At 43.0% G+C, this 17154-nt stretch overlaps 1 protein-coding gene across 1 annotated transcript; it reads right to left on the reverse strand.

The window, feature by feature from the left end:
* Positions 1-2925: 2925 nt before the first annotated feature.
* On the reverse strand, positions 2926-15422 carry rab15 (RAB15, member RAS oncogene family). Its single transcript, XM_030109666.1, has 7 exons — positions 15133-15422; positions 7912-7972; positions 6730-6790; positions 5939-6016; positions 5235-5324; positions 4569-4634; positions 2926-4463 (listed from the first exon to the last, which is right to left on the reverse strand). The coding sequence occupies exons 1-7, from the start codon at positions 15254-15256 to the stop codon at positions 4302-4304; spliced, it is 642 nt and encodes a 213-aa protein (XP_029965526.1). The 5' UTR covers positions 15257-15422; the 3' UTR covers positions 2926-4301.
* Positions 15423-17154: the final 1732 nt, after the last annotated feature.

Genomic DNA, 17154 nt, shown 5'->3' on the forward strand with positions numbered 1-17154 from the left:
GCAGAGCTCACACCGAGACGTGCTGCTCCGCACGGCGGTGCTGCGGTCAGGGGAGCAGCCGCTCCTTCAGCAGCATATCATGGAGATTTTGGGACATTATTTGAGCAGATATCAGCAGATAAAAACTCTCTGCTTGGCGCTGAGGACTGCTGCTGCAGAGAGGAAGACCTGCAAGTTCCTCGTGAGACTTTGTGCGCATGTCACAGGGTCCTTGTAAACGAGGATTCATTGTGGATGCTTTGTATGCTGTACATGAATACACTCGCGTTTAATACTATTGTTTACAATCGGATTGAAAAAACACCATGTAAACTGGGCCAATAATGTGTCGCGTGGGAAAGCTTGGGAAAAATGTTCTGGTACATTTGTGAGCTTTTTTCACTTTTTCCCCACTGTACCGAAAAACATACCGAACCGTGACCCTTACACCGAGGTACGTACCGTACCGTGGCTTTTGTGTACCGTTACACCCCTACTGCATTCAGCATCTTTAATTCGATAATAGTAATAAATGAGTGGCTCATTATTTACAAATGTGTTGGTGTATTGATGTCCACACAAATGCAGGTCTCACGGGTGGCCTTCATGTTACCAGATTTGTACATCTCAAAGTGTGACTGAGCTCCGCTCGCTGCATTGTCCACATCATAAACGTTCTCTTTCCTTCACTCACACAGATCCGGTTACGTCAGCACAACTCCCAAACTGCCGCTCGTTTACACTCGTGCACCGGCACGCACCATATGGCTGGATGGCAGGCAGCTGCGAGGCGTAGAGTAATGTGGTCGGGGATTGTGCTGCAGAAAATGATGATGATGAAGATGATGATGTGATAACTCCAATTCACAACAGCAACAATGAACCGACTCCCTGTCTGCGTACAAACTCTGTGTGTGTGTGTGTGCGTGTGTGCGTGTGTGTGTGTGTGTGTGTGTGCGTGGGCACTACGTGTCAGTAGGCTTGTTATTCTGTACGTGTGTCCGTGTGTCACTCAGCCGTGTGGTGGATACTGAGCTGTCACATCTATCAAACCAGACAACAGTTCCGCATGCATATTCATGGTTATGATAATTTCACCCAAAGAGCTGTAATGAGTTCACAGCGTTAACAGCTCAGATGAAGTGATGAACAAAAACTCCACAGCTTCTTTTTTTCTCTCTCTCTCTCTGCAAATTCTCCCTGAGAAAACCCCCATCACTGTCTGGTGACGAAACATTCATTTAATGCCAGTTTTCCACAGCAGGGTAAATAAATGTGAATAGAACTGTAATGTACTCACTCACCAAAACAGTCAGGCTTTAATGAGGGATAATGTCAGCAATGGGCCTTGTAAAGTATTCAAGTTCTGCTTGAATGAAAGTGACCAGCAGATGGCAATTACCGTGGCACATTTCTAAGCTGCTGACACTCAGTGAAGAGGCTGACGGAGGGAATTCTGTCACCTAGTGGTTCATTTAAGACGTGACACCGAATATTGTGTGGACAATTTTGGGTTGTTTTTTTTTTTGTTTTTTTTTTCGAGAACAACTTGTGCCCATAACATTATTTCACTTACTGGCCTTGTTACTGCACACCATCCAAATGGACAAGTCTGGGTGTTTTCCATGTGCATTAGCTTTCTTCAAATACTCTGGTTCCCTCCCACAGTCCAAAATGATGGACTTCCTGACTCCAGATATGTGAATGTGTGTGTTCTTCTGTCTGTGTTTACCCTGTGGTAGAGCGGTGATCTGTTCAGGGTGCTCAAGGGCTTTGCCCAAAGTCAGCTGGGATCATCTCCCAAAGTCAGCTGGGATCATCTCCAGCGACACACCTCAAGTTAAAAAAAACATTCTGGAACACGGTTTTTAACTTGAATCCATCAAGCAGAGTCAAACATGACCTTAAATTGTTGTTATTGGAGAAAACCTTGAATGGAACATACTGGACTCTGATTCTAGAACTGGGGGTTTTCTCCCTGCACCATTGTGCATCCCCTGTTATATGATTAAGTGTTGCCTTCGGCATCAATGTATGACTCCATCTTCATATGAAAAAGATCAAACAACATATGGCAACAACACATCAGTGAATATGTTGAGATCTCTGGTGACTGTATTAGAACTGCATGCATTAAACATTAATCAAGAAAATGAGATTCATGAAATCTCCCATGTGAGATAAAATATGTGATGTTTAGGCTAAATGGATCGAAAATGGATCGATTCTACACAAGATTTCAGCTCAGGAATCTGCCATGAAGTTCTGGCACAAGATTTGGTTTTCTTTCTTTTTTTTTTTCCTTTCCTTTTTTCCTGAAACCATGTTGACAAATGTGCTTTAAGGCTGCCATTGCTGGCTTTTACCGTTCAAATTCCCTATCATCAGGTTCCTCAAATGCCTCTTTGGGAAGGCTCCAGCTGATTCAAAACGCGGCAGAAGTTTTTTTTCAGTAACTGGAAGGAAAGATCATTTCTCTCCCTTTTTTGGTTTCTGTACAAAGATTGCCTGGTAAACCTACAGTATAATTTAAAAACTTAAACTTCAAGTAAAGTTCTCCAGAACCAAACTTTAAGACACGGTGTCCTACAGAGCCGTGAGTCCAGTCAGTGTAGTGCTGATATGCTAAATGATATGAGCTCAGGCTGAAAGGAATAAATCTGTAAGTATTTACTCAAACATTTGACATCTTTCTCCAAGAATTACATTTTTTGTTTTCATTTCACATGGTGCATGTAATACATTTCCACAATAACAATTAATTAAAAAAAAGAAGAAAACATCACAGATACATTGTGTATCTAGAGCTTAATCCAGAACATCATTCAATATAACTGTCATTTCACACGTTGCACACATTTATAATTGTTTTGAGTAACATGTTATAACAGTAAGTTGCAAAAAAATAAAGTAGCCAAAGTTTGATTTGTTTTTTTTTTTGTCCTTTCCTTCGATGGTTCGTTCTGTGTAAATCTACAACAGGCAACTCTGGTCAAATGCTTCACTTAATTACAGGAGATATTTAACTTCACTGAAGTTGCAATAAAAGAAAGAAAAGAAGAGTGGATCACATGCAAAACTCTCACTCATCCCTTGTTAAATCTGGGGGGGGCATCTCCACTGAACTCTGTACAAAACAGTGAGAAAAGGACAAAATGACCCAAACACTGTCATTTTCACAAAGGAAACATTTCAGACCTTCCAGTATGTTGATGTGGAGCTTATACTACGGCCCTCTAATGGTATTTCCATAATCGTCATGACGTTTATGCTCGTGTTTGGTGTAAAACACTTGGAAAAACCTGGTATGTACAATGCAATGAGCAGTTACCGAACCACACGGAGTGTAGAACTGCTGCTCTGAACAAACACTTCACAATAGGAAAATAACTTCTGATTTGCTACAGGAAGAATTGATCATTTCATTTTTTATTTTTATCCTTAAGCCCAGTCTCAAACCTCCCATCATCATAGAATTGGACCAAGCAGGTACTGAAGATGGATGAATAGATTCATTGCATCATATATTTAACCACAGAATACAAGCCGCTTGCGTCATGTGAAGAAAACGAGGCAAGAATAAAATGGAAATGCTGCATATGTTCAGAAACCTTTCATTCCATTAAAGTAGCCGCTGCAGGTGCTAAACGAATCAATCAATAAATAAATGTGAAAAAGCAGGACTTCACGTCTCGGTTCAAGCACTGCTTTCCCAAGCATGTAGCACCCTCTTGTGGTCAGTTTGTACACTACAGCTAAAGTACTCAAAAGGAGGAGGACTGTGTTTTATTTCAAAGAAAGTCCTACAGTAAGACTGTTGTAGCTTTTCAGATTGTTCATTTGGAAGGCACCCCGCCGTAGGATCCATGTCGGTAACAGTGCTTTATAAATACAGCGGAACGCAGCACTGTGGAAAGCCACCTGTTCCTTCGTCTTAACAACACCAAACCTGATCAAGTCCATCTTTGCACATTCGCAGTTGATCAGGATCGCTTTGTGTGTTTTGCTCAAAAGAAACACACTGGATTGAGCAGTATTTAGTGCTTTAATCGTGAAACACTGTGTCCCACTGAGGAAAGTGTTGATGTTTGGGCCATCAGGTTAATTCACCGACACTTGGCACTTCGAGGTGAAAATGCTCCTTCCATCTATCTTCCAACAACTTGTTTGCATTTTTTTTTTTGGCATTGCTCCAAAACGGCCGCTTTACAAACAGTTGCTACCTTTCTGTTCCAGGCTACACACAAAAGCAAACACATTTTTTCCCCCCAAGAGTGTCCGAAGTGTGCGACGATGGCGAATGTTCAAATCGGAATTCCCCCTCAGCACCAACAGCCTTTGCGCTGGTCGCTTGCCGCGCCGTCACAGAGCCCCTCCTCTTCCTCCAGAGCGGCGAGGTCGAGCTCGTCGTTCATGGACATCCGGAGCAGATCCAGGTCTTTTTTATTGGCCGCCAGCACCTGTTCAGCCAGTCGAGTGAAAGTCTGGGGGGGAAAAGAGCGGCATTCCAGAACAAGACGTCGCTTTTCAATCAGTGCGAGCTTGTCGCTACCTGCATGTAAACACACCACAATCACACACGATCTCACCTCTGTTATATTGTGGTTGGTAAAGGCACTTGTCTCAAAGAAGTCCATCCCATAAGCTTTGGCCAGCTGGAGGACATTGAATAGTTAAAACAGCAGTGTTTCCATAATACACACACAAAAAAAAACAAGCTTTTTATTCTGAATGAGGAGCAGAAATGACTGGGGAGCTGTTTCCTCTGCAGTCTGCTTTGTTTTCTGGTTGTCTGACGCATTGATGTGTTCAAAATGCAGCTTTTACAGTGCCTGGCAGCGCCGTCCTTTCAAATCAAGTGGTGCACCAGGTGGACGACAGCTTGTTTTAGGAATACAGAACACGTCTGACATAAATCACATCCATTGTTTCGCACGCCGAATGTGAAATAAATACACTCCAAATTCTGAATCGTTTAGGAAAGATTTTCCAGGAATTTAGCTGGGCTGGTTCCTAATATTCTTTTTCCTTGGCGCTTCTGGAGACTACTTCTTGAAGTCCTTCTACATTCTCTACTTTCCGCTGGCAGACTTTCATGAACAGAAAAAGCAGAATCCTTCAGAATGAAAAAAAAAAGCATTTTCCTAGGTCTAATCTGGGCTTAAGCATTGTAAAATCTACATTTTGCATGGAGTAACAGTTAGACATTCCCATTTAAAGCAGTAGATACAGAGGAGCGGCTGTGACTGACCCACCTTGACACCTTGCTCGGTGGCCACCTGCCTCTTGTCCACCTCGTCCGATTTGTTCCCCACGAGAATTTTCTGGACCTTTTCTGGAGCGTACTGCCCGTTTGTCGCGAGGATATGAAGGCGATATTTACCGATAAGGAGCAGGAACAGAAAACACAGAGAAGGAGATAAGAGGGGTGAGAATGAGGGACTCAAAATGTCAACAGAGGGTTGGGGGAGACAGCACAGGAGGGACAGCGTTCAGGAAATGAGACTTAGATTAAAAGAAATTGAGGAGCGTGCCAAGATCAATAAAGAGTATATTTCAACAGAGCCATAAAGGATATTAGGCCCATTATGAGTAAATTAATAGACGCAAATCCTCTGGGAAACGGCAGTAGGAAGCAGGGCAGACGAGGAAGCTTTATGAAGACGATAAAAATAAGTGGCTGTGAGAGGAAAAATATCTTCTTTCCAACTACAGAGTTCACCATATGATGGAAGATTGTTGAAAAAAAAAAAAAAAAGATGAAAGATTAAAAATCGAGCCTGCCTGTCAGGTCAGAGCATCTGTTTTGGGTTTTATTTTTAAATTGCATCACGTCGGGCATCTGTTCTCTTTCAACCGGGGCCCGGTGCACAGTCCGCAGTGGGGGGAAAAATAAAAAATGTGTTTTCCAGTGTGTCTGGTTTATCTGCTCCTTCAATCCTCGGTCTGAGTGACTCACCTCGTCCACGTCGCTGGCCCACTTCATAATGTGCTGGAAAGATCGCTCGCTGGTGATATCATACACCAGGAAGATTCCCTGAGGAACGACGGGAAATAATCAAATCAAATCAGAAAGAAGAGTTATAATTACTATTAGAGTACCTGAGGAAGCCACTGGCAACAATTTCTTTAACCGTAATTAGAATCTTCAAACATCTGTATTAAAGAAAAAAGTTATGCGGTTCTTGGAAAGATTTCCAGTAACATCTGTAACAACTTCTGACATGTCCTGAACAGGAACTGCTCTGCAAAACACAAAAACACACACACACAAAAAAAAAAAACTTTCCCTATTTTATTACCAGATTCTGGTTCAAGGAAAATTCAATTTCAGCCTGTTTAAGTACTATAATAGCCTGCAGCAAAAGCGATATTCAAACTTAACATTGTAAGAGTGATGGCAACAGCATGTAGCTGTGGAGGATAATTAACAATGGAAATGAAAAAAATGTACAAAAAGGAACTTGATCATGACCTTCATGTGTGCTGCTGCTCTTTTTTCACAGGGGTCACTTCAGGCTAGAATATCAGGCTAGTTTAACATGTAAAATCACCTAAAATGACCCCAATCGAAATCAGCGATGGCGCCCTGGCTCAGCCCTGAGTTATTCTAGCAGCTGTCTCAAATTCAATTTCTGAGGTAAATTTCATTTAAATTAGTCAGGCTTCTCATTGGTAATAATCTTGCATTAGTTAGTGGAAAATGACTTTGAACAGCTGAGCCAGAGGAGGCTACTCCAGGTCAAGCACCTGTGCTCGTCTGTAGTACTGCTTCGTGATGGTCTGGTACCTTTCCTGGCCTGCAGTGTCCCTGCAGAGATGAGAAGGGAAAAAAAAAAGTGTTTGTGAGACGACAATAACACAACGCGCAGGGCAGAAGTCATGGAACATCTCCTATCATGTCACATTAACGTGACTCCTAGAAATCTTCTAACAAACTCGCAGCGTACATCACATTTGCCACCCTTTCAGGAAGGCTTTGTGAAAATGCTTTCGAGGGGGTGTATTTTTAGAGACGGCGGCGCTGCTTTTGGAGGTTTATAACCTGCCACTTCAGGGATGTTTTACTTGAGAAATAGACTGGGTCAGTTGAGTGGAAAAAAGACCATTTTAAGATTTCAAGAAAATGAAAAATAAGACTGTGAATCACTCTACGTTTGTGGGGATTTCATATTCCACCTGTGCATATGTGGATTTTTTAAAATTACTTCGATTTCCTCCTGCAGTCCAAACCCCACGTGTGATAGAAGATGGATGGTTCGAGGGAACTTGAATGCTGCTTTAACTTGACATGCCACCACTATTATTAATTTATCCTAACATGTTTAAGTGTAGTGTAAGTGCTCCAGTTTGGGTCTTAAGCTAAAGTAGAACCTGATGGTGTTTAGTCAGCAATGTCCAAAAAAAACCCTCAAATCATCTCTGAAATATGAAGGATGATAGCTTCACATTTACAGAAGCCATTTTTCCATGCATCCATCTTCTTTACCTACTTCAGACAGATATAAACGACGAGCTATAGTTACAGGGAGTCAGGCTAAAGTCAAGGCTGTTGCCTATATTTCCCCCATACGGCCTGCTGATCCATCCAACGGCCAGAGAGGATATGCAGTCTCCTACAGAAAAGACTAACATATAAGGAAAAGGCTGCTTTAATGCATCTTTCCATTTCCATTTCAGCAGTACGATTCTGGGTGCATCCTCTGTGCATTACACACTCGCCCTTCATCCCACCCACCTTATGCAGAATTGTAACATTGTGCAAGATTTTCAGGGTTGGATGGAAAAAAAAAAATAATGAAGGCAGCATGACCTTGGTGATAGCAAACAGCTGCAGCCTTGAAAACCACCAAATTATAAAAGTGCAGGAGCTCACAGTTACATGGAGGCTGGAGGATAAAAACAGGACTCAATAGTAAGTCGTCGTCCTACCATATCTGTATTCGCACTTTGACCCCGTCTATGAGCAGTGTCTTCATTTTGAAGTCGACCCCTGTCAGAGAGAAGATGCGGGTTAGAAAATGCGTTCTTACATCCGCGCAGAGCCGTCGGCAGCCTCGGCGTTCACGGCGACAGTTTCCACCAATGAAGTGACTGAAATCAATTAACCCGGTTCGCCTGTTGAAGACAGAGGCTTCACCGGAATCTGCTTCGGCTTCGGAACATCATAGAAAGCAATAAAGCAATGAGAGACACATCATCCTCGCATAATCAGCCTGTTAGGAGATCGAGCTAATGATCCGGCGAGCTGAGTCCTTGTTTAACTCTTTTCTTCTCTCCATCGATCGGGGGGGGACGCCACGTAATACCACCGAGGAGCAAATGGGGAGGACGGCAGTGGAGCTGAAGCCAGAGGCCACGCTCCACTGATCCCTGATCGAGTTCAGATGGCTGAGTGTCATATTGTTCATTGAGAATCATGGGCAGAGACAATCTTATTCCTATCAGGGCAGCGTCCACCTCTCCACACCGGCACACACACTGAGGGGAGGATTGTGGGGTTTCTGCTTTTTTGCATTTATATAACAAAAACTGAATTCAAGCACTGATTCAGGAATATATTCAGTTCAAGACGGGAGAGGGGGAAATGTTGAAGTGTCTGGAAACACAACTTAAACAAATGCAAGATCATGAATCTACATGTTTTATCAAAACGGAAAGAAAAAAAAACAAACATTGTCTTCGATTATATTTGCTGAAGAACATATAAGCCTCAACGGGCTACGATAAGACTCAGAAATTATCAGAAAATGATTCAAATCAGCCTCTGCTTGATTGTTTCTTGTCCATTTTATCCACCCATCTTTCAAGACTAATGCATTTAAATCAATAAAGAGCACAGTCTTCTTCAGACCAGGCTAATCCTGGGGAAATCAATTACCCCTTCATTCCAATTAACCTGATATTCAGCACCCCCTCCCACGTCACAGCCGGTATCGCAGCAAGAGAAAGAGCTACCCAGGCCGATCGATTCACATAACTGGAATATCTGCCCGCCGTCTGGGGTTCTCATGGCTGCATTTCTGCAGGGTGGATATTCCAGGAGCCTGACAGAAGGAAACAGCTGACAGATGTACCATAGCCGGCCCGGGGTGATTCTCAGGCTCTGTGTTTTGGTCAGAACAAGCTGGAATCGAGCCAAGGCTCCACGGAGACTGAGTGCTCCATCTCGACAGCATCAGGCCTCATTTAGGTTGTAATCCGGCCTTTGCCTGCGCAGGAGAGCATTCAGAACGAGAGTAAAGTGAAAGGTCAGCATAACAATTAGGAGCTTTCTTTGCCTGAGGCTTGAGACAAAACGAAAAAAAAGAGAGACGTATTGAAAAAGGCTGTCTCCCTGCATTATTGTCTAGTTGAAGAAGCACTGTGTTAAGCTGTAGCTTGAATTCATTCATGCAAAGAGGAAAGATTAAAGTATAAAATAGAGTAACAGACTAATGGATCCCCCCCACCACCACCACCACCACCGCAACTGGACCAAATGTGGAAAATGAAGAAGACTACACAGCAAACTCTTAATGAATGAAAACCAGCAGAAAAAAAGGAAAAGTGGCGGTGTTATGTTTTAAGGAAAATTAAACAGCGCGTCAGCCTACGCTGTCTGCTGCTCCCAGCTGTTAAACAAGTCCATTGTACCGGCGGCCGCCATCTGACTGCTGTCTATTGTTTCATAACAGCAAAATGAGGCTTTTTGAAAGAACTGGTTGCACTGTTATGATCCAATGCAAACAATTCATGACCCAAGATGTAATCAGCCGAGAACAGAAATGAATCTGTTTTCAGCTGATAAAGATGCAAAATACAATAAATGCATGTAAACGCATTTGCACGGCAACCAAATATGTGAGTCCAGCTATGTAAAGAAACAAACATAATGACTGTTGATTACTATGTTATTTTCTTATTTTTGCTCTTTATCGCTGTGAAAGAGACACAATTTAGTTGAAAACCATCCTTAACTTCGACGCATTCAAGCCAAATGCACATTTACCTGGTTCTTTCACCTTCCACTCAGCTTTTGTGGCTGTGAATGTGAAATCCGAAAACCTTGAAGCCGGCGCTTGAAAAGAAGCTATTCCACAGCTTCTCCCTGGTCCCTTTAGAGATAACCGCGACAATGGGGACGGGAGCGACGTGCACAAACGTGAGAGACAGCAGTTAATTTAACACGGCATCCTGTCACAATCAGCAGCGCGGCTGCCATGTAAAGGCTAATGGGTACACACCCAAAATTGACTCCGCTAATTGCCTGGACGACTGTGCCTGACTGTGCGAGATGGATGAGGCGCTGATCCACGTCAGTGTGCCGTGGGTCACGGCGACGGGCGCTCCACTGGGCGGACGGACGCTCTGACACTGACACTAATTCACAGGGGGGGGGGGGGGGGGGGGATCTGTCATCTGTGACTATCACTACCAGCAGAGGACAGAAAACAACTGTCAACAGCTGCTGTCTTTAGGGCACCGGAGGATAAGGGGGCCAACCTTTTTGTTTACTACCGTGAAGTTGCCACACTACATCAATCCGAAATGAGCGATTAAGCTCTGCAATGCCGAACTGGCATAAACAATGCAACTGTAAGTGTTCACAGCGAGGGATTAGCTACCTGGGCTGAATGGCCCTAAATTGCGTAACTTGATTCAAATCAAGTTTGAAGAGTCTGGAAGAAATTCCAAAAAAAACAACTAGAGCCTTCTGGCAGAAACTGTAGCCTAGAGTCTCTGCGTCTGTGGAAAAACCACAACGCTATCGGTGGCCTGATAACCTCTTGACAACAGGATAACCATCTGTAGTGGCTGTGATTCATTCCTGACCCTTTGGACTAATGAGATTGTCAAGCAGCTGTGAGCCGAGCGGCCGGGCAGGTCTTGAACCGTAACAACACCGGGATCACCACCACGAGGGCGGCTGCTTATTAAGCTGTGATATAGAGCAGGGCCGGGCCGGTATTTCACAGGAGTTCTGACAGCCGGGAGCACCAAAGAGTCCAGTGACGAGGCCGCCGAGGTAACAGGGAGGGAGATTAAACCCAGCGGGTGTGACTGAATGCCGCTACTAAATCATCTCTTTCTGCTGCACTTTGCCAAAAGACCGCGGACTCAGAACACTGTGACCTGTGAAAAGAAAATGGGACGCCTCGCCAAACGTGAGTCACTCAGGTAAGATCAAAACTCCAGCTGCTCCATTTACTTTTGTACTTCGACTGTTCGAGCTGCAACCACAGCGTTCGAGTCATTTGCCTTGTTGAACCTACAGCCAAGTGAGGCCTTTATTGCCATCTTGGATGCCATTCAAGGCTCAAATCACAATCACACAAACACTTTCACTGAGCTACATGGGCAGTTCTTCTTTCAGAGTGCAAAAACAGGTTGTTGACAAATTAAACACATTTATAGACCAAGCCGAGCATAAATCCAAGTGAAGACAGGTAGAGTAGCTAATCTACCCCAAAAAAAGGTCACAGCAGATAAAACCACTGCTGTTTTATGACTCCTATTTATTCACAAGAAAAAGATTGTACATGCCTGAATAATACAAAATAGTAGAACAAAATCCAACAATGCTTAGTGTGCAATATGAGACACTGAAGTGATGAAACTGCAAAGAACACTGTGATGGATATAAAACCCACAGAAAAGGTCTTTCTAAAGCTCACAAGTATTACATCATGGCGTTTTTGACGTATGGGGAAGAACTGCAAACAAGTAAATGTGTAAAACTGATTCGTGAGTAACTCGTTTTTAACTATTTTTTTTTCTGCACATGGGTCGTGGTCATGCATTTGGAAAGCTGTTTTTTTTTGTTGTTGTTGTTTTTTATTATATTTTTGCTATTAAAGATTTCCTTTTGTCTGGCCTGTGTTGCATTTGGCTGTAGTTCCCGAAGCACCGAGATGGAGAAGATGCTCAGCTTAACACAACAAAAGGTTTAAATCCTCAGACGTCTGCTGTCATAGTTTGGATCAACTTAATGGTTTGTTATGGAAGACATGACCGAGTAAGCAGACCCCATCTCAAACCGATCCTTAGGTCATGCTCAAAATTGATAGTTTGGTTAAGTATGAACCATTTTCTACTTGCACTTATTTATCTCTGTTTCTCACTCTCCATGCATTCATATGATGTTATTTCATGCAGTGTTTCCTGCAGTCTGTGCTCTCTCCTATTTGTCCCTGTCTGATCCTTTTCTCTTTTGCCACCACCACAGCAGAAAAGCTGCCATGCTTGTTCGTGTTGTTGGATTTCTTTTCTCTGTCAAAGAGGGGGGAAAAAAACAAATTGGCACCGGATAAACTGAGTCGAACTGAACCCCTAAAAGAGCGTGTAACCCAGGATTTATATATCAGTAGCTGTGCTTACAAACCGTTTTCAGGCAAATTGGGAGGAAATCCAAGCAAAGAATTTCCAAAAAGTCTTCTCCCAAGAGTGGAGACGAGCGTGCAACAGCAAATAAATAAAATAAATACCCACGAGAGATGATATCAAACACACTGGTGTAACTTTCAGGGTCCGATGGAGCCGTTCGTGTCTGTGGGGTTTTCAGTACTCTGCTTTTTATCTGACAATCTTTATGGGGACTGGAACGGAGGATCGATGGGTGAGACGACCTCGCAGCTTGTGAGATAATTAAGACCAAAAAGTGAGAGGAATGGGCTGCAAAGAGACCTGATGAATAATGGAGCAACACCTGAGGGGGACACAGGAGAGAATTTATATCCCCCTGTCGCTGTGAAGGCTGCGAGGGGAAATTATTCATTGATCCTCTGCAGAAGAGCACTGATGGTGGTCAATCTTGGGTTTCGTCTTTCTTCATCCGGCCTTTGTGGCCCTTGTTTATCAGGGGACAGGGGTTTTAATTATTATGGACTCATGAAAGGCTTCCCATTTCAGCTTATAAACACCACCTGCTGCCCACCACTAGTCTCTCTGCCATGAAGAACTGGACTCCGCTGCTTTGCGCTACACGGCAGCCTGGTTCAACACATCCAGCTGTGACCGCAAACACGAGGCTCGCTGCAACAACAAAAAAATCACACCAAAAAGATCACAACGTTTACCTATTTCCCCAGCATACACAGGCAGATCTTTCCTGTCAGTGACAAAAGAAACGCCCACAAAGTACAGCAGGAGCATCACTCTACAGGGTGGATGATTCCTGTAGAGCTCTATAGGTCTCTGCCTTAAAATAGCATGCCGCAAGCTTTGCCAGCACGTCAGTGTATATCATAACTGGAGCAGACAGTATAAGTTCAGCGTCGCATATGGAAGAGTCCTCAAACACATTAGGGCGTTCACAGCAGGACAACAAAAGAATCCACGTGGCTGAATAAGGCAATAATTCAATAAACGTATAGTGATGATGCTAGCGTATGTTTGCTGCCCTTTACATCATATTTGTGAGACAATCAGCCTTTGCAATTCTGAGGCGAAATGCCAGCTCCATGATTCATTGTCTTGACCTTATTTGGACGAAATGTTGCCAGCGTTTTCACCGAAAAGTCATCTATCCATCACCGCCAGCTCCGACTACCTCGAGGCTTTTCCCGCCGCAGCAACGTCTGTATTTTGTCTTCTTCATATCAAAGCAAATTGCTGCAAACGATGTTAAAAAGTAACTACCGCCTCACAAAATTGGAGCCGACTGAGAGAAAATCCGTCTATTAACTTCATGCACATACACACACAAGAAGACTGCAAAGCCTCTACAGAGGAAGAGATAAGAGACTTAGCTGCAGCATGTGAAAGAAAAAAAAACACCACTGTACATTTTTATTTCCCTCACCTCAAAGCACGACCACACTAATGCGCCTGTCATGGTCTGCACTCAGAAACCTGACTACGAGGGAAAATATTCTGCAAACCCGGGCAAGCAGAAATGATGTGTTGTAGTCCGTCCATCCATCCTGCTTCTCAACTTCCTCCAGCTGCTCCATCAGACAACAATGAGAGATATAACCTCTCTAGCAGGTCCTGGGCTGACCTCAAGGTCTCCTCCCACTTCAGCCACTGCTTTGTTGAAGTTTGTTCTTCACATGGATAAAATGAGGAAGGTCAGCTTCCAAAACGTAACTTCCTTGCATGACAGTGAGATTATCATCCATGTGAATCTGACTTGAGGGCCCGTCAATGCGGAGTTTGCATGTTCTCTCTCTGGGTTTGGGTTTCACAATCCACACCGGTTGTTCCTTTCTGTGTGTAGTTTGGTGTGAATATGACTCTGTGTGTGTGTGTGTGTGTGTGTGTGTGTGTGTGTGTGTGTGTGTGTGTGTGTGTGTGTGTGTGTGTGTGTGTGTGTGTGTGCGCGTGTGTGTGCGCGTGTTTCTCTATCTCTGTGGATTTAGCCAATCGACTCTGGTAACCCATGACTCTGCACAGGATAAAGCGATGTAGAGATGGATGGAGTGTGTGTGACTGTGATGTACAGGGCATGGAACACAGTTTAGGGCATAAGCAAATGTAAAAGTTGATGGTGCAAAGCTACAGACTTTGACATACTGTAACTGTACATCATCCATGTTTGTGACTATTGTAATTGCAGCTGGTGTTGAAGATGTGTGTGTGTTTATGTGACAACTCTTTTCTGTTTGTCTTTTTACAGAGATGGATGTCACAGAATGCCATCGGTCGCTCAGTGTCTGGAACACACAGAGAGCGCCCAACAAATATAGGACGAAAGAAAGGAGTCGGATTAATAATAATAATAGGTCATCACTTTGATGAGTAGCCCACTGGATATATAGGTACCTGGGGATCTCCTGACCCAGTTTGGCTCTTTGCAAATATTTTGCATGGGAGAAGGCTCATCCAGTCAGAGCTGAGAGTTGGTAAACTCCTCTGCACGGCTGCCAAGTGGAGGTGCTTTCCCCTCAGGGTTTCTCTCGCCGATGCGATCACCCTGGTTGTGATAGTTCCCAGTCTCTTTGTTCCACATGAACTCGTTCTCTGCATTATCAAACCTCAGCACCGCATTTAAAACCCACATGAATATCAAACAAGTGCATTTTACCTTGGAAAAAAAAAAACCCAACGTGCACAAAGAGAAGACGATATACGCAAATGCCATCAATAAGACATGAAGGAATATTTCCATAGATGGGAGAGTAAATTCCGACCAAGTGGAGGAAAATAACCACACAATGTCTGCAGTCTTACCGATGGTGGAGATGTGAGACGGGTGAAATTCGTTGTCCGTGAATCTGCATAACAAACATGTTTTTCCGACCCCGGAATCTCCAAGAAGCAGGAGTCGGAAGAGCACATCGTACTGCTTGGCCATGGCGCTGCACGGTGACTGAGTGGTGAATGGGAACGAGACGACAGAGACCCGGGAGTCGGCTAACTCAGAGACGGAGAAACGACGCCTCCCCTCCCGCAGCCCATGTCTGCTCCACACGGCCGGCTTTTAAGGTGTGCCTCTGTGCCTCTTTCTGCCCCGGTGATGCTCCAGCCTCACGGCAGCAGCCTCCAGCCTCCTCCGGTGGGTGCGGCGGAGCGACGTCAAGCCGCACGAGAAGGGGGACGCACACTTCCGGTCTGGATTTTTACAAGAACATGTGAGTTTTTTTTAGTGTAAACTGAAGAAAAGTGCATAAATTACAAAAAAAAAAAAAAAAAAAAAAAAAAAAAACTATCTGTATGAAATAACAATATGGCAATTTATCTTGCAAAACAATTTTGAAATAAAACTGGAATATTATTGTATTGGTCTGAGTATTGATTCCAAAATACTACTTAGCAGAAATGATTCAATCTTTCTGACCATTAAAGAACTTTTTTGTTATTATTATTTTAGGTATGGGCTATCATTAAAAAAAGGTTAGCTTTAGAGTTATGTCTATATTTATCTAACCATTATCAAATAAAGTTCAAGCACAAGCACAATGCTGCCACACTTCATACTGGCATATTATAACTTTTCTGACTGTTTCTAAAAGGTATTTCTCTATTTGAGCCATTATAATCACAAAATGTATGTGCATATATTGTAATAGAAGCTTCATTATTTCAGTGTCTTGGGTCCAGCACAGCAGACATGTTTTTCACAAAGGCAACTGTTGTAACACTGCAGCATTCAGGCTTCATGGAGATATATGTAGTTTAATTCGTGGGTAATCATTTAACACAGCATATTGTCATCAGTGTGTTACATTTTACATTGAAAGCGCAACTCAAAAGTGTCAGTCTTTATTTTGCCCCAAAGAAAAAAGCCTTGCAAATTTTAAAGCTTTTTTTTCTGCTGAGATGTTTGACTTACACACCCAGCAATGGGAGAAATTTAACAAACCTTTTTTTGTTTTCTGTCAGGAATATTTAAACAATGCCCTTAGTGTTCAAAAGTGTTGCTGCCCTCAGATCTTTTTCTGGAGGAAGCTCTTTCATGAAACTGCAAAATAACTCCTACTCAGGTTATTCTGCTCTGGACTGAGCCTGGCTTGTGTTGTGCAAAGCACCAGAAACACGTCACTTTGGATTAAGGCTTCTGGTAGCAATAACATAATTGTAACTGTGGTTCTTTAATTGTAGTACTTTAGACTATAAAGTTAATGAACATGTTTGATTTCTTCCAAACTAATAATTATACAAGGATTCAGATTGTTTGACATATAATGCTTCAGCTAATAAGAGGTCTGCTAAGAGGAAACAACTTTTCCTTCACTTAGCATGCACATTTAATGTGAAATTATCACAAACCATAAAAAAACTAAGCTTGAGTTCAATAGTAAGCGTAAGTTTTCAAACATCTGGCCAATGCTTTTAATAAGTCATATTTATGGTACTGCCCTCGCCCGCAGCAGCTGGATTGATGGATATTTGTGGTACTTCTTTGCAAATAAAAGACATCAGAGAACAGTGGTGCTTACATCAGAGTTGGAGCAGACAAATAAAACATAAAAATAGGTAATGTAACAATAACTCCATATTTTAGTCTTTGTCCATTATATTATCCGTATTTTTTGAACATCTTTGTAAAAAATGTAATTTCTATGCTGCAATCGACCGTTCACTTTAGTTACACAAACGTAAAAATTTCATGTCAGAGTCTGGAAACTTGAACCCACTTAGACTATACTGCAACGAAACAGATCTACTACTACTTTACATCACAGACGCCTGCACAGAAAGCACAGTTCTTTGGTGTAGTCAAGACAACTCAGCCCGACTGAGTCCAGACCC

The sequence above is a fragment of the Salarias fasciatus genome, chromosome 15 (assembly GCF_902148845.1).
Source record: "Salarias fasciatus chromosome 15, fSalaFa1.1, whole genome shotgun sequence".
Classification (NCBI taxonomy): domain Eukaryota; kingdom Metazoa; phylum Chordata; class Actinopteri; order Blenniiformes; family Blenniidae; genus Salarias; species Salarias fasciatus.

What these genes read in the sequence shown, in the direction of transcription:
- rab15 (XM_030109666.1), bottom strand. Translation starts at nt 15,256, where the DNA reads ATGGCCAAGCAGTACGATGTGCTCTTCCGACTCCTGCTTCTTGGAGAT. An exon ending in AGTACTACAGACGAGCACAG is followed by an intron (nt 6,017 to 6,729) that starts GTGCTTGACCTG and finishes GTCGTTCCTCAG; the next exon opens with GGAATCTTCCTGGTGTATGA. An exon ending in CCACCGAGCAAGGTGTCAAG is followed by an intron (nt 4,635 to 5,234) that starts GTGGGTCAGTCA and finishes AATGTCCTCCAG; the next exon opens with CTGGCCAAAGCTTATGGGAT.